The sequence below is a fragment of the Lissotriton vulgaris genome, chromosome 1_2, assembly GCF_964263255.1.
Source record: "Lissotriton vulgaris chromosome 1_2, aLisVul1.2, whole genome shotgun sequence".
Taxonomy (NCBI): domain Eukaryota; kingdom Metazoa; phylum Chordata; class Amphibia; order Caudata; family Salamandridae; genus Lissotriton; species Lissotriton vulgaris.
Window position 1 is genome coordinate 11,045,329 of NC_141686.1, and position 24,724 is coordinate 11,070,052.

The 24,724-nt window shown below is 48.2% G+C and overlaps 1 protein-coding gene across 2 annotated transcripts in view; it reads left to right on the forward strand.

The window, feature by feature from the left end:
• The window catches only part of ARHGAP8 (Rho GTPase activating protein 8), an 877,216-nt gene that overhangs the window by 755,394 nt on the left and 97,098 nt on the right, over positions 1-24,724 (forward strand). For both annotated transcript variants that reach the window (XM_086952738.1, XM_086952739.1), the window contains 2 exons: positions 13,853-13,930; positions 19,151-19,279. In XM_086952738.1, coding sequence (XP_086808864.1) covers positions 13,853-13,930; positions 19,151-19,279 — 207 coding nt within the window. The remainder of the gene's footprint in view (positions 1-13,852; positions 13,931-19,150; positions 19,280-24,724) is intronic.

Consider the following 24,724-nt stretch of genomic DNA (forward strand, 5'->3'; position numbering starts at 1 on the left):
TGGGGGCAATCTGATTGACCTGGGGGAAGAAGGTGCCTGCTAGCCTCGCTGACAGCTCCAGAATCGCTGAACGAGTGTGCCCGGAGGCACCAAGATGACTAACCGAACTTCCTCCCCTTCAGAAAACAACTAAAAACTTGGATATTCGATAAGTAAAGCACACCCCTCCCTCCAGCGCCTTGAGACCCTCTGGGTGAGTAGTGCGCTATACAAATATTGAACTTGAACTTGGCCTCGTCAGCGATGCTCAATCCTCACGACCTCCCATGCTCGATCAAACCAGGATGCATCAGTGTCGCATTGCCACCCACGCCCGACCGCGGGACGGCTCTCCCCTGAGGGTGATTATAGAGGTACTTGCTGCAGGGGACTAGGGAGCCGAGATCAGACTTGCGCCACGTGGCCCATAACATCTCTTCGCACCGGAGCAGCCAAGCAGATCTAGAGACGAGTGAGTCCGCCTCCCTCTGTTGCAACACGGAACTTCGTGCTCTGCACGGTGGACAAGGTGTGGCGTCCGATCAGACGCCTTCTTCAGTGGTCTCGGAAGAGAGACCACCTCGACCTCTGGCCTTGCTTTTCTGGCACCTCCGCCAAAGCGGATGAGATCGCTCAGTCCAGGCCGTCCGATCGCACAGAGACATGCCGGGGTGGCGGCTGGGAAGTGGCTCCAGGGGCCCTAATACTTGCAGGCACCCCTCCTGCCGCTGTACATTACCACAAGTGGCTGAGAACAGCGGGCCCCATCCCAACGTGGGGCTGACCCCAACGCGGCCCAGCAAGGGATCGACCAGGTGTCCTGTGCACTCTGCACAAGCCAGCCGCCCCTGGGAGGCCGATACGGCATCGGGGGGAACTCGCAGATAGCCAGGTTAGGCTTCACCGCTCAACCGTTGACGGCTCCCTCTCTGGACTGGGCACCTACTGATCGGGGCCTTCCTCAGTGCAGAGCCTGTTCCTTGTAGTGCCCGCACGTACTGAGAGCTGCTGGGCCCCCCTGGGCTCTTGGCGTTTGAACACGCTACCTGCCCCTGCAGCTGAAGCATCCATGTGTAGGCCCTGAGGTGTCTCCACCAGTGCAGAGCTTCTCTCTTATCTTTCTATCGGATGTATCCAACGGCAGCCTGCATAATATGGCGCAGGGTGGTGATCCGCTTTACTGCTCACAGTGCTCCAACTCTCCAGCACCTTCTGTTGAGTGCTGGCTCCCTGCCCCCCAACGGGCAGGTTTCTGGCCCCCAAGTTGGCTAGCATAAACTCAGGGCAGAACCTGCTCACAGCTCCTACTCTGCATTGATACATACAGCAATACAACATTCTACTTCAATGGGCCCTCTACATAGTTGGTCTCAACTAGCATAAGCACGACCAGAGGCCACTCATCTGAAGCCATATAGGCACTTCTACTCCGCTCTACCTTTACACCATCGACTTCCACCTAAAGATGAATTCTTTAAAAGTCAAGCGGGACCAGTCGGTCAGAGAAATGTACACCCGCTCCACTCCAGTCCAGGGCCACGAAACAATGCCAACTTCTCAGCACCCACCTCAGACTGAACCGACGGGATCACCAGACGCAGAACAAGCCCCTGTGACTCAGGGTTTCTTAGCATCTCTCTTTGAATCTCTGAAGATGTACCTCCAAGCCCTCAAAAACAACCTCTCACAAGACCTGCAGGAAATGCACCAAGAGCTGTCCTCACTCAGAGATCACGTTTCTACACTGGAAGGCAGCAAAACTTTGAAGGGAGAAGAGGTGGAGATACTACGACTAGAAATTATATGCCTGCATGAACAACACGACAAATTAAAGTCTCAAGCAGAGGACCTTGAATACAGGTAACATTAGTGTCAGAGGGGTTCCATCAAGGGCGAAGGGCACGACATAAGAGATTACACTCTGGCGCTCTTTCCCTACATCCTGGACTGGGACAACAACACTAAACTGTGCCTCAATAGGGGTTTACCTGGTTGGCCTGTGTTAGAAATGGGGTTCTCTAGTCGGCAGTGATATACACACTCTAAAGTAGGGACCCTTCCTTCTATTCAGGGTAAGGAGATTACACAGCTAAGATTACCCCTTCTCACCCCCTGGGTAGCTTGCCACGGTCACTCAGCCTTATCTCAGAGGCAATGCATAAAGCATGTGTTCCAAAACACACACATTAACACTACAAAATGGACACCACACCAGTTTTGAAAACCTGCCAATATTTATCTTATCAAAACAAGACCAAAACGACAAAAAATCCAACATGCACAAGCGAAGATATGAATTTCTTAAGAATAAAGTAAAAATACAGTTCCTTGAAGTCGATGGCTCCAACTGGGGCTATTGCTGTGTCGTGACCAACAAATCCAACAGTTCAGTCCGACCTCTGAGTCAAGGGCCGGTTTCTGCATCGGGGAAGACCTGCAGACAGTGCCTGAGTGGAAGAGGCCTTGAGGCCCTTGCAGTGAGGTGTAGTAGTGAGACGTCGCTGGAGCAGTGAGGTGTCTGAGCCAAAGTTGGTGAGTCCTTGAAGTCACACGCGTATTGCAGATCAAACTCTGTCAGGTCGAAGTCAGGAGGCTGCTATGTCATTGTGGGCGGTGCGTTGTGCACTTTATGATGCAGAGTTCATGGCTTCAGTGCAGGCACTGGCATCAGAGTTGAAGACGCTGTCATCGGCAGCCCGAGGCTGTGGTGTCGTCGGGGCAGTGCGACGAGGCGGTGACCACAGTTTCATTGCAAGCATTGGGTCATCGGTGAGACCAATATTGTGCTGTGGTCAAAGGCGGTGCCCACAGCCACAGGAAAGGCAGCGGCTTTGATGTTAGGGTGAAGTGTTGGCGGTGAGACTAGTGTTGGTGTTGTCGAGGTCAGTACTGTGCTCTCTCATCGAGCGGTGACCCCAGAGTCGGTGCAGGCAGTGGTATCGATGATGTCGTTGATAATGCTTTTCTGGAGATTACAGCCCATCAAACACCTCCAGTGACCCAAAACAGGAATTGGCACCTACTTGACTGGTTCAGGACTCCCAGCAATGGAGTCTAGGTGCTATAGGAGAAGTCTTTGATGACCCTGAGGCTCCCAGCAGGAACAAAGCACACACAAGTCTTTGGAGAAACTTGAAAAGCAGGATTTCAGAAAGCAAAATCCAGTTACTTTCACTGTTCACAGAAAAAAGCAACAATCAATCAATCAGGGGAATTTTAAGCGCGCTACTCACCCGCGAGGGTCTCAAGGTGCTGGAGGCAGGAGGGGTTTAGCAGTTCCATTCAGTAGAAGACCCAGGTCTTGAGTGTTTTCCTGAAGATGTTCAGGGAGGGGGCGCGCCAGATGTCGACCGGGAGCTCGTTCCAGGTCTTTGACGCGATATAGGATTAGGCTCTTCCACCTGTTCTGGCTTTGGGGGTGAGAGGGTTTCGGCATGGTCGGAGGATCGGAGGTTTCACTTGGGCATGTGGAAAGAGATCCTTTCATGGAGGTACTGGGGTCCGGTGTTGTGGAGGCATTTGTAGGCGTTGATGAGTATCTTGAAAGTTACTCTCTTCTCTATGGGGAGCCAGTGGAGTGTGCGCAGGTTTTGGGTGATGTGTTCGTTTCGTGGGATACCGAGGATGAGTCTGGCTCCGGTGTTCTGTCTGGTCTGGAGTTTGTGGAGCAGAGACTTGTTGATCCCGGTGTAGAGGGTGTTTCCGTAGTCCAGCATCAATTGCAAACAAACCCAGAAAAGCAACATACAGCAAAGGGACAGTACCCCTCCTGACAGCTCTTAAGCTCTTCTTCTTGGCGGAGTCCTCAATCCAGAAGTGCTCTAACAGTCTTGGGTTTTAGGTCCAATACTTAAACCCCTTTTGACCTTTGAAGTAGGCATTCTTCAAAGTATTGTCTTTGTAGTGTAAAAGTTCTTGTCCTGCCTGGTCTTAGCTCCAGACACACTCCAGGGGGATGGAAATAGCATTGTGAGGGGCCAGGCCCAGCCCTATTTAGGTATAGTTTGTAAATGTGTATGTAAATGTAGTGTATTTTGTAAAGCGCACAGCTGCCCCAACGGGGCGTTCCGGCACTGTATAACGCTGTGGAACCCTTACTGGCTCTCCCTGTGAGATGCTCCTCCTGGGCACCCCCAAGGTGAAGCCAGGCATCCCAGTGTTGTAGGGGCCGTTGTGGAATTTAAGCAAGCTATTGCCCAGAGTTGCAGCGTGGGACCTATGATTAGAGTAGGCGCCGGGACATTGAGCCCAAGACCCTGCCGCGTCGGGACTTGAACCCTGGTCCCAGGCCTGATCTCTGCTTCAGAGTCTGGTGCGCTAACCAGTGAGCCACACTTCTCCACACTTCCCCACACTTCCCCACACTTCTCCACAGTTTACAACTCCTCCCACCACTCAAGCTCAGGAAGGCCCATCAGTCTGCTGATTGGCCATCAGGATATGAAGGGCACACCTCAACTCCCTTTGAGTGACTGTCGAGAGTGATTGCACAAACAGACCCCTGTCAGTCTAAACCAGATGTTGGTTCCACAGGCAGGCAGAGTCAAAGGATGGTTAAACAGGAAAATGCCCACTTTCTAAAAGTGGCATTTTCAAACGCATAATTTAAAAATCATCTCTACTAAAAGGTGTGTTTTTTTCATTCTGCGCTCAGAGAACCCAAACTCCAAATCTCTAGGTTTTCCCATTTGAAAGTTACACATTAGTGAAAAACGAAATTGGCAGTATTTCAGGACATGTAAAACACAACACGTCCTACCTTTCACATACAGTGCTCCCTGCCCATGGGGGTACATTGGGCCTACCTTAGGGGTGCCTTACATGTAGTAAAAGAGAGAATTTGGGTCAGGCAAATTGGCGCACTTGCCAGGTCGACATGGCAGTTAAACACTGCACTTGCAGACACTGCAATGGCAGATCTGAGACAAGTTTACAGGGCTACTAATGTGGGTGGCACAACCAGTGCTGCAGGCCCACTAGTAGCATTTGATCCACAGGCTCTGGGCACACACAGTGCACTTTACTAGGGACTTACCAGTAAATCAAATATGCCAATCGTGGATAATCAGAATCACAAGTTGCACAGAGGGGATATGCACCTTAGCACTGATCAGCCGTGGTAAAGTCCACAGAGTCCTAAAACCAATAAAAAACAGATCAGAAAAATTGGCGATGAAAGGCAAAAAGTTTGAGGCTAAACCTGGAAAAAGGGCTAGGTCCAAAGGCCCTCCTGTGAGCACAGCATCCAGGTCATTGGACATACTGGCTTGTATTCATGTCTTTCAGATAAAAGAGGACATGTTAAGAGCTGCCAAAACGAAACAACCCATCAGCTTCTGAGGGCACACCATAAGCCTCTTTCAGGATGTCTCTCTCATTACCCTCCCAACGTCGCAGGTAATTCAGGCTAGTGACTGATTTCTTACACTCCAAGGAGGTGTCCTATGGCTGGGCATACCCCTTCAGACTGATCTACCTCTAGGAGGGTCAGCTCCACCAGCTGCGAAAGAAGCTTGCCTGGTTCTGGCCCACCAGCTGAAGGCATATCCCTTGCTCCGGCTGAGGGCACATCCCCGTTACTGTGGGCTCTCCCTTTAACTCCCTGACACGAGCATCAGCATGGCAGACCACAGGGAGGCTCAAACGGCTTCTGCACCCTGAGGAGCGGGTGTAAGAGCACCAGGATATACTACATAAACGTGCCTCTGGCACGGGTGGCAAGCCCACCTGACAACACCCTTCACTGGTTACTTTCTGTCTGCTACAATAATCAGCTGAGACTGCTTTAATTCTGTCCACATTGGGTGGCAAGGAGGCAACTATCACCTTGGAGATCTGCCCTAGACTTTCCGCTCCTGGCCTAGTCGTCTGTACAGAGCACCATTAGTAATGGATTCTAATGGATTGTTGTTTTTAATGTGACATTATTTTTTTTTAATAAATGTTCTTGGGGTTATTTTTTCTTTTACCTATCATGATCAGACTACCACACTTTGTTTTGGGTCCGGTGCCAGCACTTTCCCTGGGGCATATACTTTGCGGGCTCTTACCTCCTCCCCTATAGCCCACCCGGCTTTCGCACTTCTCTGATTGACTGTCCTGGAAATTAAAATTATGAGCCTCAACTACAGAGGCCTTAATAACCCCACCAAATGGAAAGCAAATGTTAGAGTTCTCTGGCAGCAACATTTGACTACTTTAAGAAACATACTTATTGCCCAAGGATGTCCACCACATGTAATCCCGCTGGTCTTCCAGATCTTTAAAGCAGGGGTGACTCCACGAGATTTCAGGGGGGAGGGGTTACTTATTTACCCTGGCAAACATATATGCACCCAACGACCAGCAAGAATCCTTCATCATTAATGCCCTCTCCCCCATACTTCAGACCCCAGGTGCTGCTATACTGGTCGGAGGCTACCTAAATCTGGTCATGGATAATGACCCAGATAGCTCTGCCCAACGCTCAGATCAAACAGGGGCATTCACACCCCGGGGTATTAGCTGGTTAGCAGACTGTGGCCTGGGTGATATCTGGCGCGAGAAACATCCTAATACTAGGGATTACAGTTATTACTGAGCTGTGCATAAAATGTATGCCAGTATCGATTACTTCCTGATGACCTCAGCACTCCAAACACTAGTGAGCAAGTACTTTATAGCTTTCCGTTCACTTTTAGATCATGTACCTCTAACTCCCACTGTGTGCATTGATATGACACAGGCAAACTCCTCATGCTGGTGCCTTAGGGAATCTTTCTTTAGTCTCCCTCATAGGTTATAGCCATACGCAAGATGATCCTAGACTACCATCAGACCAATGGTACTGACCAGGTCACTCTGGCTTCCCTTTGGGAAGCTTTGAAACTAGTAGTCTGAGGAGAATTTATTGCCACTTCCAAAAATCAATCCCAGAAAGAGAAACAACGGAACCTTGAGCTGAAAGTCCTAGAGCTTAAGGCAATACACAAACACATCAGGCCTCCGAAGGTCTGTAGAGAGCTGGAACGGACACTCTTGCCCCCCAAATGATTAGATTTAGACAGAGCAGAGTATGCTTTAGTCCATCTAAAGCACAAGTTCTTTCAATCACTGTGGACAACTGCTAGCACATCACTTGCAGGCCAAGATTGATTCTGGGTTCATCCAAGTGATCCCCCCACCTCTACCACGTAGGTACGTTCCGACCCACAGATTGCACACATTTTCCAACATTTCTATAGAACCCTGTACATAGAAGAAGCAGGTGCTCCTGCCGATCTTTCAGACTACCTAACAGTCTGCCCACCGACCTCACTCCCCCTTCCATCTCAGGCAGCTGACTTCCTGGACAAACCAATACTCATTCAAGAAGTGAATCTCGCCATAGCCCGCCTAAAGCTCATGAAGTACCCGGGGACAGAAGACTTCCCCTTTTACAAAATCTTTTTCCAAGAACAATCACAGGTCCTCACCCGACTCTTTTACTCCTTCTCCACTACAAGCTCCCACACAGATTCCATGCTGGAAGCCTCAATCTCGGTCATCCCCAAACCAGGCAAGGAGCCGACGTTATGTGAGTCTTATAGGCCCATATCCCTTTTAAACATTGATGCCAAATTATTCACAAGCATATCAGCCCATCACCTTAACCCCCTCATGCCAGGACGGATCTCTATATATCAGGCTGGCTTCATACCAGTGCACCAATGCGGAGACAGTACTAAACACATATATATCATCTACTTGATAAAGTATCGATAACACAAAAAGAAGTCCTTCTCCACTGAATGAACGTGGAGAAGGTGTTCAATAGAATCCATTGGCCTTTTCTCCTTTGGACCGTGGAGCTTATTAACTTTGGTGACAGGTTCCTACGATGAATTAAAAGCATCCACATTTCCCTTCGGGCAGCAGAGGGTGTCAATGGACTCTCTTGCCAGGCTTTTCCTGTCCACTGCGGCACATGACAGGGCTGCCCCCTCTTTCCTTTCCTTTTTGCCCTGTATATGAAGCCCCTCACCCAACATGTAGAAGCACATCCCGATACCAGTGGTATCTAGTTCGGGGGGGAAGCACCTCGTCAGCCTTCATGCCTACGACGTGATCCTAGCCATCTTTAACCCACAGGTATCTTTCCCTGCCAAGATCATTATGGAGCCAACATGCAAAAATCGCAAATCTTGAATCTGTCTCACCTCCGACTGAATATCTCCTGCTTGCCCAATTTCCATTGGAATGGGCCTCTGGCTCTGTCCCCTACCTTGGGATCAAACTAGTAAATTCCATCCCCCAAATAATTTCAATTAATCACAACACGCTGGCCAAGCAAATCAGGTCAGATCTACACAGCTGGGTACGCCTGTGACTCTCCTGGCTGGGGAGAGATGTGGTCATTAAAATTATCACCTTACCACACATTATTTACCTGTTCCGAGCCCGACCCATGACCCTGTCTAAACATGCACTTCAATCAATGCACGTCAATATTAATAGGTTTGTTTGGGGGGAAAGAAGCCTTGCCTCCACAAACATGTCAAATACCGTCCAACACACAAGGGTGGCCTTGCCATGCCTTCTTTGCTTCGGTACTACCAGGCTTTACGGTTAAGTTTCTTAGGAGAATAGAGTAGGCTACTCACCGAGAAGAACTGGTGCTTCATGGACCTGGCAGTGGAGGTTCCCACATCTGGAAGTAACCCTGGCTTCCTCGAAAGCATAGGGCTTGGGGCTTTATTCTTCACTGGTCACAAGCTCCATCTTTCGAGTATGGGATGCTGTGGCTACCAGAGCTGGGTTAGCATCCTTCCCTTCTCCAATGATGCCAATCCTAAATAATCTAGATTTTACTCCAGGACTTCAACCTGATCTGTTCCAATGTTGGCACGACTGCGGCTGTAAGTAGGGGGACTGCATGTTTGGCTCTCAAGGGATAATTTCCTCTGACCAACTAAAAATTGATTACGGCTTGGAGGAGGCAGACCATGTTCAATCAATCAGTCAGTAAATCAATCACTTCATTTCGCCTGTACAAAAAAACAGCATAAAAAGTATTTTACATACGATATACATAAATAATTTAAAATTCAAAGGTATATACAGTTTCATTAAAAAAATCCTTCAAATTAAATGATTAAATACAACATAGTAAATTTAATGAGAGGAATAATCATGGGTTAAGTTACTAGAGTTGCTTTCATGTGTTAAGAGCACAGCCTAAGAACAAGGCCATACAATAGTAAATTAATGGATCAGGTAATGATTGTAAATAATGAAGCGTAGGATGACATTGTCTAAAGTTAGGAATACACATAAGTAGAAGAATATATTTTTTCCTTTTCTCAATATAAAACCCGCAAAAATATAACAAATTGAGTTCCTCCTGATGGGAGCTTCCATCACAGGGGCATGCTTTAAGCACATCTAGGGAATAAACTTTAGAGGGAAAACCCAACGTAAAAATTAAATGCATTTTAAATGAAACTTTAACAAAAAAATGTCTGTTTTGAGCCTTTGTAACAGAAGTTAGATAATTGAAGTCAGTGTTATTTAATGAGAGTATAAAATTGTATTATATGACCCTAGTCTTAGTACAATTAAGATCCCATCTATCGCTCATACATTTTCCTAATAATTCTTTCACTTCAGCCTTCGACACAGTAGAGCATGTAACTGGTCTATCAAATAATTTACCCATATCAATTGAATATAACATGTTCTCTATATAAAAGAGCCATTTTAATTTGAACTTACTTGTACCATCTAGGGATAAACCGTCCTGGATGATTTCATGAGTAAGTTTTTTTGATTCTCTTTTCCAGATTGAATGCCATAAGAGAACCAGGGCAGAACAAATCTTGTCTTTGATACAGGGCACATTCAATTCGGAATGACAAATAAAAGTAGAGCAGGATTGGGGGACACCTACAAACCTCTTTAGGAAATTATACTCTCCTGGGTGTTTAATGGATATAGTAGCTATTCCCCGAACTGCGACCCAATAAGTGGCAACAGAAGTCGAATTAGCCTCATAGATGTTTTTTACTGTTACTAGGGGTTTAGAGACAAGCTTCTTTATAAATCCAAACATTGCTCCTATACATCTTTCCATGTGAAGAGCTCGGTTTGACATTATATTTAGCCAAGTATTTTTTTAATTGAAAAGTATTCCCAAATAGGAAAAGGTGTCCACCACCTCCAATCTTCTCTCTTCAATGGTTAATCTTCGATTTTTTTTAAGTCAGGGTCCTGCCACCAGCACATAAGACGTAGCTTCATTGAACTGAAGGCCCAGATTATGCATACATTTGGAATAGGATCCTATTAAACTTTGTAAGGCATTGCCAGTCCGGGCAAGTAGGACTGTATCATCCACATGAAGGAGTATCAGGAAGGGAGTTAAGCCAACATAAGGGACATCTTGTGTAGACCCAATCAACTCAGCTTCTATGGCGTTCGTATATATACAAAATAAAAAGGAGGCAAGAACACACCCCTGCCTCACGCCCCGGGGGATCCCAAAGCAACTTGTTTATTCACCCTGTCTCCCATAGAGGACCCTGGCTGAAGTCGCAAATACATCTCGCAAATAAAATTGGTTACTTACTTATCTATACCCATACCTTCCATTAATAGCCAGAGTTTTGTGTGGATCACGCAATTGAAGGCAGCTGATAAGTCCATAAAGGCCATATAGAGATGGCCTTCCCTTGCCGCAGTGTACTTGGCTAATTAGCAAATTTAAATGTAAACATTGATCAATTGTATCCTTTCCCTTTCAAAAACCATATTGGGCACGAGATATGTTTCTTTCCTGGGCCCAAGTTTCTACCCTATTCAGGAGTAAACGGCCATTATGTTTGCTCTGCTGTCCAAAAGAGATATGGGTCTAATTCTTCGGGATAGCCATATCCCCTTTTTTGTATATTGGAATGATTACAATCTTCTTCCAAGAAGGGGTAACTACTTTTTGGGCCAGGACATTAAAACATTGGTAAATAATGGTGCCCATAAATCCTGCTGGGATAAAAAGAAATCAATAGGGACCCCATCAGGGCCGGATGCCTTCAGTGTACTACACTACACTGGTTCAAGACAAATCTAATTTCATCCAAGCTAAATAATAATAAGGCATCAGAGATAGGTGTCGGATGACCATATGGCTCATAAGATTCACTCCGTGAATACCCAAAAACTTCTTTAAAATATGCCACCCATCCTCCTCACAACGTTAATTACTTTCCAAAAATCTCTATAATTTTTTTTATTGCTGCTTGTTGCAACCTATCCCAGGAATCTTGCTTAAGAATCCACAGTGTATTGGATCTAGCTTGTTTATATGAGACGTAGCATTTTCACCAGCGACACATCCCTTGGTTTTGCTCTCAAAGCAGAGTGGAGGTTCTTCAGGACCTTGGTACATGCAGCTTCGAACAAACCTACCTCTCTGTAAGGTTTCTTAACACTTGGACTGGAAAGATTACTATCGATTTCATCTAAAATCTTTTTGAAAGCTAGTGGGATTAACGTATTAGAGGGATTGGGGTTTAAGCAAATATAAATTTCCTGGTGCATCTTAGTGACAACTTTGTGCATAAATAAAGGAATATATATCTTACCCCATTTCAATACCATGTAATTTTTTCTTGCAAACAAAGGTTGTGGTATTCTAGTTTTTTGACAGTGTCTACCATGAGTCCATTGAATCCGAAATATGATGGCTGCATGATCACTATAAGGCAGGAAATTGGTATTACCATAAGAGAACTTATCTCTTATGGATTGAGAAACCAAAACGTAATCAATCGTGGAACTACAAGGCTGGGAACAAAATTTGATATATTATTGGCCTGTTTTAGCGTCCTCTGAATGTATTATCTTGAGATTATTAATTAAAAGTTGTCTGTATAAAGCGTTACCATAGTCATTATGCCTAAAATGGTAAGTGGTATCCCCAAAAACCTCATTCAAGCCACACACTGAAGCAATACGGGCAATAAGGCAAGATCAACAGTAGACAATCTAACCTCTTCCAAGGAGAGGCGACGCTCCGTAAATTCGATCTCCTTGGAGAGCACGTCCGCCGCTCTTAAGAGGAAGGAGTCCAGAGTGTTGATAACTTCTCCTCCCTGCTCAGGAGTCTTTGTCTTTCTTTTGCGTTTAACCATTCTCCAACCAAAGAAGAAGCAGTTACAAAATAGAAGATGTTGGGGGGGAAGGCCCAGCCTCTTCGTTGTGTGGACGGGCCCACCCTTGGCCCAGGTTTTGCCCGGGCGCGTCCCGCAGGAGCATGGCACGCTTTAATGCGCGAGTATCCAGGTAACCAAAGCTGGGGTGGATGGGAGGTGTAGTCTCCAGCTGTGGGAACTGCTGCAACAATGCTATCCCCTCAATTCTGTCTGTCGGCGACTACACGGCCGCGGGAGTGTGGCATGCTTTTATGCAGGAGTATCCAGGAAACCAAAGCAGGGTTTGGTGGGAGGTGTAGTCTCCCCAGCTGTGGCAACGGCGGCAACACGACTATGCTCTCAATGCAGGCTGCCGGTGGCAGACTGCGTTAAATACCTGCAGGTCCTTCTATCCGTCCCCAGGCAGAGAGACCCTTGACACCCTTTGAGAAATGGTTGATACTTAAGAAAAATGACAGGCGACTCAACACTGATCCTTATCCGAGGGGAGTCTATCACTCGCTCTGTTGGACCGAGGAGGTGGGGAGAGGAAATAGTCAGAACACTCACTGATGAGGAGTGGGCTGGCATTTTCCATGAGTCCTGTCATACTGTGCACAACATGTCTAGTACAGAAACAGCATACAAAATTGTGTCTTATTGGTATCTGATTGCTGCACGAATTGGCTCTTGGAACTCTGAGCACTCTAAGGAATGCTGGTGGGGTTGTGGGGGGATGGGTTTGCTTCTCCACCTTCTATGGCACTGCCCCAAACTCACTCGCTACTGGGACCAGGTCCTGGACAAGAGACTTCGATCCCCTGCATATTTAATCCTTGGGATGCCTAATCCACTGGTGTTTCCAGTCGACTCGCGTCGAGAGAAGCATATGGCATTGGCCTTAGGTGCGGCACACCAGGTGATCCTTGCTCTGTGGGCAACTGACAAGGGCTCTAATTACACAACTTGCTACACCAACCTTGGTTCATTCTAGGCATGGAAAAGTTGTTGTTAACAGTTGACCAGAGACCAGATAACTATACCACAGAATCGGCACCTTTATATGCCTTTTACCTACTGAATTTAACAAACTGAAATGTCCAACCTACCGGAAATTACGTCGTATTTTGCCTCCACCTGACCCCCTTTCAACTTCTATCTCCACTTAAAATGTCCTGAGCCACCTGCCCTAATGACTGCTGACCTTTGACACGGCTGACCCCATCACCTGCCACTTAACTACACTTTGGAGTTTCTTGTGGTTAACTGCCTCAGTATAACTGCCGGCCCCTGGGTTGTAGGCAAGACGCTGTGTATTAACACACCTATCTTGTTATTGCACGCTGCTGACCGCTTTGGGTTGTAGAAGTTTAGCTGTGTTAAAATGTTACTGCTGCATCAAAAAAAGAATTGATTCATAAACGTGCAATCGTTTACCCAATGACAATGCCTTTCAATCATTGTTCATGGTTCACATGGTAAAAGGTTTGTCTAAACATTCAAATACGTTTCCTTTTTAATTCTAAAGACTGTCTATGTCAATAATTATCTCTATTCAACGTTGAATAATGTGTCTGAGCGCATTGGCCTATTTATTGGCAATCAGATTATCGATCCGGAAATAATGAACACCTGGGTGTATACTGGTGCCCTGCTGCTTTCGGGTCACAGTTGTGCCTTTTGTCCTCAGTACCCTTTTTGAGTGTGGCTTCTTTTTCTTTCCACAGGGCTCAGAACAGAAGGCCTGTTTAGGAGGTCAGCTAGTGTTCAAACTATCAAGGAGCTACAACGACTCTACAATCTGGGTAAGGCTCACCTCCTCTGCCAGGGTAAGGATTGCCTCCTCTGCCAGGGTAAGGCTTACCTCCTCTGCCAGTGTAAGGCTCACCTCCTCTGCCAGGGTAAGGCTCACCTCGTCTGCCAGGGTAAGGCTCACCTCCTCTGCCAGGGTAAGGCTCACCTCCACTGCCAGGGTAATGCTCATCTTGTCTGCCAGGGTAAGGCTCACCTCGTCTGCCAGGGTAAGGCTCACCTCCTCTGCCAGGGTAAGGCTCGCCTCATCTGCCAGGGTAAGGCTCGCCTCCTCTGCCAGGGTAAGGCTCACCTCCTCCGCCAGGGTAAGGCTCACCTCCTCCACCAGGGTAAGGCTCACCTCCTCTGCCAGGGTAAGGCTCTCCTCCTCTGCCAGGGTAAGGCTCTCCTCCTCTGCCAGCCTCCTCTGCCAGGGTAAGGCTCGCCTCCTCTGCCAGGGTAAGGCTCACCTCCTCTGTCAGGGTAAGGCTCACCTCCTCTGCCAGGGTAAGGCTCGCCTGCTCTGCCAGGGTAAGGCTCGCCTGCTCTGCCAGGGTAAGGCTCGCCTGCTCTGCCAGGGTAAGGCTCGCCTCGTCTGCCAGGGTAAGGCTCGCCTCCTCTGCCAGGGTAAGACTCGCCTCCTCCGCCAGGGTAAGGCTCGCCTCCTCCGCCAGGGTAAGGCTCGCCTCCTCTGCCAGGGTAAGGCTCGCCTCCTCTGTCAGGGTAAGGCTCGCCTCCTCTGTCAGGGTAAGGCTCGCCTCCTCTGCCAGGGTAAGGCTCGCCTCCTCTGCCAGGGTAAGGCTCGCCTCCTCTGCCAGGGTAAGGCTCGCCTTCTCTGCCAGGGTAAGGGTCACCTCCTCTGCCAGGGTAAGGGTCACCTCCTCTGCCAGGGTAAGGGTCACCTCGTCTGCCAGGGTAAGGCTCACCTTGTCTGCCAGGGTAAGGCTCACCTCGTCTGCCAGGGTAAGGCTCACCTCGTCTGCCAGGGTAAGGCTCACCTCGTCTGCCAGGGTAAGGCTCACCTCGACTGCCAGGGTAAGGCTCGCCTCCTCTGCCAGGGTAAGGCTCACCTCCTCTGCCAGGGTAAGGCTCACCTCCTCTGCCAGGGTAAGGCTCACCTCCTCTGCCAGGGTAAGGCTCACCTCCTCTGCCAGGGTAAGGCTCACCTCCTCTGTCAGGGTAAGGCTCACCTCCTCTGCCAGAGTAAGGCTCGCCTCGTCTGCCAGGATAAGGCTCACCTCCTCTGCCAGGGTAAGGCTCGCCTCCTCTGCCAAAGTACGGCTCACCTCCTCTGCCAGGGTAAGGCTCACCTCCTCTGTCAGGGTAAGGCTCACCTCGTCTGCCAGGGTAAGGCTCGCCTCCTCTGCCAGGGTAAGGCTCACCTCGTCTGCAAGGGTAAGGCTCGCCTCCTCTGCCAGGGTAAGGCTCGCCTCCTCTGCCAGGCTAAGGCTCGCCTCCTCTGCCAGGGTAAGGCTCACCTCCTCTGCCAGGGTAAGGCTTACCTCCTCTGTCAGGGTAAGGCTCACCTCCTCTGCCAGGGTAAGGCTCACCTCGTCTGCAAGGGTAAGGCTCGCCTCCTCTGCCAGGGTAAGGCTCGCCTCCTCTGCCAGGGTAAGGCTCACCTCCTCTGCCAGGGTAAGGCTCACCTCCTCTGCCAGAGTAAGGTTCACCTCCTCTGCCAGGGTAAGGCTCGCCTCCTCTGCCAGGGTAAGGCTCGCCTCCTCTGTCAGGGTAAGGCTCACCTCCTCTGCCAGAGTAAGGCTCGCCTCGTCTGCCAGGATAAGGCTCGCCTCCTCTGCCAGGGTAAGGCTTGCCTCGTCTGCCAGGGTAAGGCTCGCCTCCTCTGCCAGGGTAAGGCTCACCTCCTCTGCCAGGGTAAGGCTCACCTCCTCTGCCAGGGTAAGGCTCCCCTCCTCTGTCAGGGTAAGGCTCACCTCCTCTGCCAGGGTAAGGCTCACCTCGTCTGCAAGGGTAAGGCTCGCCTCCTCTGCCAGGGTAAGGCTCGCCTCCTCTGCCAGGGTAAGGCTCGCCTCCTCTGCCAGGGTAAGGCTCACCTCCTCTGCCAGGGTAAGGCTCACCTCCTCTGTCAGGGTAAGGCTCACCTCCTCTGCCAGGGTAAGGCTCACCTCGTCTGCAAGGGTAAGGCTCGCCTCCTCTGCCAGGGTAAGGCTCGCCTCCTCTGCCAGGGTAAGGCTCACCTCCTCTGCCAGAGTAAGGCTCACCTCCTCTGCCAGGGTAAGGCTCACCTAGTCTGCCAGGGTAAGGCTCGCCTCCTCTGCCAGGGTAAGGCTCGCCTCCTCTGCCAGGGTAAGGCTCGCCTCCTCTGTCAGGGTAAGGCTCACCTTGTCTGCCAGGGTAAGGCTCACCTCCTCTGCCAGGGTAAGGCTCGCCTCGTCTGCCAGGGTAAGGCTCGCCTCGTCTGCCAGGGTAAGGCTCGCCTCCTCTGTCAGGGTAAGGCTCACCTCGTCTGCCAGGGTAAGGCTCACCTCCTCTGCCAGGGTAAGGCTCACCTCGTCTGCCAGGGTAAGGCTCGCCTCCTCTGCCAGGGTAAGGCTCACCTCCTCTGCCAGAGTAAGGCTCACCTCCTCTGCCAGGGTAAGGCTCACCTCGTCTGCCAGGGTAAGGCTCACCTCGTCTGCCAGGGTAAGGCTCGCCTCCTCTGCCAGGGTAAGGCTCACCTCGTCTGCCAGGGTAAGGCTCGCCTCCTCTGCCAGGGTAAGGCTCGCCTCCTCTGTCAGGGTAAGGCTCACCTCGTCTGCCAGGGTAAGGCTCACCTCGTCTGCCAGGGTAAGGCTCACCTCCTCTGCCAGGGTAAGGCTCACCTCCTCTGTCAGGGTAAGGCTCACCTCCTCTGGCAGGGTAAGGCTCACCTCCTCTGTCAGGATAAGGCTCACCTCCTCTGCCAGGGTAAGGCTCACCTCGTCTGCAAGGGTAAGGCTCGCCTCCTCTGCCAGGGTAAGGCTTGCCTCCTCTGCCAGAGTAAGGCTCGCCTTGTCTGCCAGGATAAGGCTCGCCTCCTCTGCCAGGGTAAGGCTCGCCTCGTCTGCCAGGGTAAGGCTCGCCTCCTCTGCCAGGGTAAGGCTCACCTCGTCTGCCAGGGTAAGGCTCGCCTCCTCTGCCAGGGTAAGGCTTGCCTCCTCTGCCAGGGTAAGGCTCACCTCGTCTGCCAGGGTAAGGCTCACCTCGTCTGCCAGGGTAAGGCTCACCTCCTCTGCCAGGGTAAGGCTCACCTCCTCTGCCAGGGTAAGGCTCACCTCCTCTGCCAGGGTAAGGCTCACCTCCTCTGTCAGGATAAGGCTCACCTCGTCTGCCAGGGTAAGGCTCACCTCCTCTGCCAGGGTAAGGCTCACCTCCTCTGTCAGGGTAAGGCTCACCTCCTCTGCCAGAGTAAGGCTCGCCTCGTCTGCCAGGATAAGGCTCGCCTCCTCTGCCAGGGTAAGGCTTGCCTCGTCTGCCAGGGTAAGGCTCACCTCCTCTGTCAGGATAAGGCTCACCTCCTCTGCCAGGGTAAGGCTCACCTCGTCTGCAAGGGTAAGGCTCGCCTCCTCTGCCAGGGTAAGGCTCGCCTCCTCTGCCAGGGTAAGGCTCACCTCCTCTGCCAGGGTAAGGCTCACCTCCTCTGCCAGGGTAAGACTTACCTTGTCTGTCAGGGTAAGGCTCGCCTCCTCTGCCTCAGCTATAAATTCTCAGCGCTGTAAAAGTCCCATTGACATGGTGTCTCTTAGCGGCAGTATCGCGATCTGTCATGTAATTAGTTCATCATAAAACCATTTGCAGCCTGAATGTCATATTACTGTTATAAGTATTGCTGCCCCTGAAAGATAACAAAAGGCACATGGAGCCCTCTAAAGAATGAATCATCGACTGAAGACAGCCGGTGCTCGGCGGTCTGCGGCAGCCGCGGAGTTATGGTATCCGAGTCAGAATATGTCATTATTTCATTCGCCGCTTATTTACTTCTAGATTGTTGGAGTTTGTTACAACATTACCCGCAGCTTTCATGTATGAGCTAGTTTACCCCCGGCAATGTAAAGTGTTGTGACAAAGTATTTTATCTAAGTCTACATCTCAGAGATTTGGAAATAGGTTAAGTTCGTTAAATTACATTTTAGTTGAATCCTTGGCCCGACATCTGCAGACTATATACTGCACATTTCATTCCTCAAATAAGTCAAAGCCTCGTGTCCCAGGATATAGTTGATTTATCTCATTTGACAGATATAGGATTCCGCTATGTTCTGATTATATCCTGATAACTAAATAAACTGCAGCTAATGTAGTCAAAAGCATTGTTTTGAGCAGTGTGCAACTGTGCTTTGTTCAATCCGGCTGTGGTTAATGCGAGCCGTGAGGAAAAGCGGGAAAAAACAGTTTATGTCTAGGGCATACATGTTGCGAGAAGAAGTTGAATTATCAAAACCATCTGTTCGAATGCATTATTTGTCACTCCAGTCACTTGCAATTGAACCCTATTTATGTTTTGTTACTAATCCGTTCCATAGATTTTTGCTAACAAAATTCAGATTTAACACTATTCATTTTTATTTGGGCCATTTTAATACCTGGATGAAACCTGAGTTAGCTCCCCCTTGCACTTGTGACAATTTTTCTGTTCAGGACAGTTTACATTTTGTTATGTTTTGTGATTTCTTCTCCGACCAAAGGAAAAAATATCTGCTACCAGTCCTAAGAGAAGCGGGCTTCTCCCAGGTGAGACCAGCCATGTTATATTTAAAATCACTGGGTAACATCCATATCACTTTCGCCATGGCCAATTTCCTTGTGGCAGCAACCAGAGTCAGAAGGGGCATGAATTTGGAAATCTGATGCACATAATGAGTTTCTTAAATATTTTAACGTATCGATTTTCGTCTCATTAACTTGCTCATAAATGAAATTGTTTAATTCCTTTTTAATTGTAAATATTACTGTTTTTATGTACTTTGTATGATTTTAACAAATCGAATAAAGTTAATTTGACTGACTGACTGGCTCGAAGGCTCATTAGAGACCAACGCGTGTGGGGCAACGACTTTGTCCTGCACACAGAAGATGGAAATATATAGAAGCTAAAATCTAGTACAAGATGAATGCCTGCTTAGTGTGTACTATTGGGAATGGCCAGTATTTATTAATAGAAATTTAATTGATATGATGGACAAATCTATACAGATGTAAGCTTCCCCCTACCAAGCAGAAGTTGAGATACACTGCAATATCTTCTTTCATTTTAGGAAAGCCTGTCAATTTCGATATGTACGGAGATATCCACGTCCCTGCAGTCATCCTCAAGACCTTCCTTCGAGAGCTTTCCGAACCGTTACTGACCTTTGACTCCTTCGAGGCTATTCTTCGAATCACTGGTGAGTCCATCAGCAGTTGTTATGGTTCTGAACTCTGTGTGGCTTGTGGTTCATTTCTTCTTTTGACAAATAGAGACATAGAATGAGAGACGTGAGAAAAAAAGCTTGTGTGAATGTATATTATGTGCCATCTTACTGCCTTGTTGAACTCTTCCTTCTGTCATCCCCTCGTACGCTAGGCCTACCGCAGTTGTGTGGCACATTCTCCCCTGACACGCTTGGCATACCGCAGTTGTGTGGCACATTATCCCCTTGCACGCTTGACGTACCACAGTTGTGTGGCAAATTCTCATCTCACACACTTGGCGTCCCACAGTTGTGTGGCACATTATCCCCTCACACGCTTGGCGTACTACAGTTGTGTGGCACATTATCCCCTCACAAGCTTGGCATCCCACAGTTGTGTGGCACATTATCCCCTCGCACGCTTGGCGTACCGCAGTTGTGTGGCACATTCTCCCCTCACACACTTGGCGTACCGCAGTTGTGTGGCACATTATCCCCTCGCACGCTTGGCGTACCGCAGTTGTGTGGCACATTCTCCCCTCACATCGAAGCCTTTGTTAACCTCTGATGCTGTGTGGATGCCCACATGCACTATGTTGCCCTCTGTGCATTTTTACCCCCCTCTCTTAGCATTCACTCTTTCAAGTTTAACAGTATGCCGTTTCACCCACTTTATGTCCCATTATGGCAATCTGTGCTGGTCCCTACTCCATCCCTTCACTCCTTGGATTAAATTGATGAATATGAACAACAATCCACAATTTCTGTTGTACACCAGAACATATATAGACACAATCATGCATATTAATTGAAAGTCCAAGTGGGTCAAAGCCTTTTTATGTTGGGAGGCCCCCGTTAGAGCTTTGAAAGGTTAGGAACTATTCCATTGAACGGCTCCTGACATCATCTCTGTGGTCTCTTTCATGTTCTATTCTAGCGCGGATTTCAAACGGAGCGATATCACTCATAAAGTGTATTTATTTATTTCATTCAGTTTAAAAAAAGTATATATTTTTTTATTAAACAACACAATTTTTCCGTTCACAGTTTAAAGAGATGATTCACAATACACAATTAAATTACCCTAGCCACCAGTCAATGGTCCGGCTTTGTCATAATGAAGATACAGTTTCTAAGGTGTTACAGAATCTTCCACAAAGAGAACAGGGGGTTCACATATGTTTCCACGGTAGCTATTCCATTTGTATTTAATTTAGTTTTTAATGTGCACCATCATTCCTAGACCAGAGTCTCCAAGTGCAAGGCCGTGGTAATGCACATCCTGTGATAGATGATGGGATTAATTGTGAGAACAACTACATATTAAGGTGCTTTATGTACCTCAGAAGATTCTCTTCTGCTCTCAAATAATGGGGTAGTGAGTTATAGCTCCTGGAACCACGAATGGAAAATGATGTGCCTCCTCAGGGCTGTCAAGTGGGGAGTAGAGATGAATTTCTGGGAAAGAAAAAAGACATGTTCCCATAATCGATTTTGTCTAGTATACCTGCCACTTTAAATTGAATTCGTTTTGAGACTGTGCGACTGTGAAGCTATCTTCTGTGGGTTGCTACATGATCAGATGTAATGACAGTCACAATTTGGAGTCAGTTTGGTAAAGGTCTATAGTTAAGTGAAAATACAAGAATTATGAACCACAAATTGTTTTAAACACCATAAATGACTAATAAATTAACTCACCACCCACTAGTACAAATATATTAATTTGTATACTTTTATTTAGTCATGAAGAAATCTTTTTTTGTTTTTTTAGAAATATTCTTTGTGTACAAATATATCTTTTTTCATTTTATAAATTGATTCATAGTGAACCTGGTTTATAGTTCATAGGACTATACATTTAAAAACCATTTACAAACAAACATAAAACATAGGACCGGACAAGTGATGTATGCAATACGGCAGGGTAAGTCACAATTTGGAGCCCATTGTTAAGTTAGTGTCCAAATGAATTCCCAAATTACAACCTTGAAAAACAGGGGTAGGGCCTGGGCCCAGAGAGGAGTGCCAGAGTGAGTTTTTCCATCCATATATTTTGTTGTAGATGGAAAGGATCTCCGTTTCAGAGGCGTTCATTGCTAAGTGATTTGAGGTCGTACAAGTTTGAGTGGGGCTACACACCTCATTGAGCATTGAGGGGGACTTCTTCTTTCTTCAGATTAGGTCAAGTGAAGTAGTGTGGCTCACTGGTTAGAGGCGGCAGACCCGAGAGCAGAGGACGGCCCGGGACCAGGGTTCGATTCCCGACGCGGCAGGTTTCTGGACCAGGGTCAGCGGACTCGATAATTCTCTCGCCTCGGTGCCCACTCTGATCAGTGATCACACTCGGCAACTCTGGGCATTAGCTTGCCTCATCTTCACTAACGGCCCCACCAGACCGCCGGGGATGCCTGGTCTCACCCTGGAGATACCCATTAAGGGACCATCTCTCAGGGAAGCCAGGAAGGGTTTCGCAGCGGTCGAAGCGCGGAGATACTCCTCCGGGAGTCGATCCTAGCGCTATATAAACCTGCAATTAATTAATTAATTAATTTATATGGAAATTGAATATCATCTAGGTAATAACATGTTTTAATGTGGAATTTTGTGAAAGGAAGCTAGTGGACAATGCTACAAATTTACGAGGAGCATTGACACGATGGAACCTTATAGGATACCCTGGGTTAAAGTTTAGGTTGGGAGGTGAAACTTCACATTGCTATGGATTAGGATCTTTTGTTTAGGAAAGAGGAACTTCGTTTTAGAATGGTAGCTGCAATGAAATAAAGACATTTTTGAAAGAAGGATCAATAATGAATTGAACTCTTGGGCATTCCATATAGTACCAAAAAGAGTAATATGTCTTTAGAAGGAAATTCATTGTTTTGCTTATTATATACATCTAATGGTACAGTGTTTCGCCACAGGAGTTATTGCTCACAAAATGATTAATTGTTCTGAGAAAAATACTGTGGGCCCAATTCACGGAACTAACTTAAGACAAAATCCTAAACTCACAAAAATGTTGGTATTCACAGAAGGCACATACTCATTTTGGTATTCACAGAAGTTAGGAGTCCTAACATTAGGACTCCTAAATGCCTTCTGTGAATACCGAAAGTCTTAAAGTTAGGATTTTTCTCAGGTTAGGAGTAGTAAAGGTAGGAGGCCTAACTTTACTACTCCTAAGCTGAGAAAAATCCTAACTTTAGGACTTTGGTTATTCACAAATCCATTTAGGAGTCCTAAAGTTAGGAGTCCTAACTCCTGTGAATACAGAAATGTGTAAGTGCCTTCTGTGAGTACCAAAATGGTAGTAAGTTTAGGATTTTGTCTTAAGTTAGTTCTGTGAATTGGGGCCCAAACGTTTACGGTTTTGAAAAGCATGCCAATCAAAACAGTGGCTGTAAAAATTCTTTCATCAGTGACATGACATCATATTTTCATTTTCTGTGTGTGGTAGAATCGAAATTTGCCTAGCTTACGTAACGGTAAGTTTCAATTCTATTAAGGACACGGAGGCGAGGATTATGCTATATCTTCCTTCGCTTTATTAACATAAAGACTCCACAGCAGCTTAGGAAAAGATATAATAAGAACAAAATGCTTTAAACATAAAGCATTGACGTAATGTTCAACAAAAAATCAACAACAACTCCCAAGAGTCTCTTTGCGTAACAATAGTCCATAGTCCTTTTACGCTGTCCATCATCACTATATAACCGGACTTCTCATCATCTTCCTCCTCTTTCTTCGCGCAGATCACGCTTGAGCCTCATTGGTCCTGTTTAGCACCGTCGTTGCCTGCCAAAAAAGGAACAGCATCAGCGAGGTGGTCCAGGAAATGCGACAACAAGGCGAGGAGCATTCAGTGATTAACACAGTACTGACAATGTAAAGGAAAACGCTTTACTTACTGCCATACGGGTGGGTAGAGACGCCACTGTGGCCTGGGTGGGATAATCCTCGCCTCCGTGTCCTTAATAGAATTGAAACTTACCGTTACGTAAGCTAGGCAAATTTCGATTCTATGTCAGGACCGGAGGCTTCAGATTATGCTAGTTTAAAGCTTACTTACCACCAACTGAGCCAAATCCACCACCGGCTTAAAATAAAACCTCTTGAAGGTGGAATCCGAGGACCAATCCGCTGCTCGCATAAGGTCCTCCAGACGAGCACCCACCGAGAATGCCTTAGAGGCCATGGCCCCCCTGGCGGAGTGTGCTCCAAAGAGAGAAGTATTGATGCCCGCTTCTTGCATGACCCAACGCACCCACCGAGCAATAGTGGGGGAGGAGACAGCTTTGTGTGGCTTCCGCAGGGCAATCAACAACTGACGCTCGCCCGGAGGGCGTAGATCCAAGGTCAGGTCCTCATATGCTTTGAGGCATTGCACGACACACAACTTAGGAGTGTCAGTAAAGGCCGGATAAGAAATGGAACGCGACGACGTCTTAGTACGTCGGCCCACCGTAAAAGTGACCCCATCCGGGGAAAAAATGCGTGCAGAGACATCCAGCGCGCGCACGTCCGAGACGCGCCTACAAGAAACCAGACATAACAACATGGCTAACTTCGCCGACAGCTCCTTAAGAGACAGATAAGAATTGGCTGGCCACGACAGGAACAAATTCAGAACCAAATTGACGTCCCAAAGGACGGAGTACCTGGGTTCTGGCGGCAGTGCGAGGCGAACAGCTCGCAGAAGCCGGCACACAAAAGGGTGTTCCCCTACCGGATGGCCATCGATGTTATCATGGCCCGCAGAAATCGCCGACCGGATAGCATTGATCGTCCTATACGCTAAACCCTTGTCGGCCAAATGTGCCAGGAAATTCAGCACGGGAACAAGGCCGGCGACCATGGGATCCAAATCCCTTCGTAAACACCAGCGCATCCACTTAAGCCAAGCGGATCTGTAACGCTTCGCCGTACTATCGGCCCATGCCTTGGAGAGCAAGTGCTCAGCTGACCCCGAAAGGCCCGGGAGCGTCCAGCGTCTCCTGAGAGCCTCCACGCCACGAGGCGGAGAGTGTTCTGCATGACGAGAGGGTGAGGTTCCTGATCCGGGCTCGTCAGGAGCAGAGGAAACAGGGGGAGTAGGATTGGAAAATCCCAAGAAAGTTCCAGAAGAACCGGAAACCATACTTGAGACCTCCACAGCGGTGTAACCAACACCAGTTCCGCACCCTGGCGGCGTATTTGAGCCGCCGTTCGCATGATCATGGAGAACGGGGGAAACGCAAACGGCTGTTCCCGACTCCAATCCTGCAAGAACGCGTCCGTGGCCTCCGCTAGAGGGTCCGGCCTCCAGCTGTAAAACCGCTGCAGCCGGTGGTCGAGACGGGACGCGAAGAGGTCCACCGAGAAGGGGCCCCAAAGGGAGTGTAGCCACCGGAAGACTCCCGGATCCAGTTTCCACTGGCTGGCGTCCCTGAG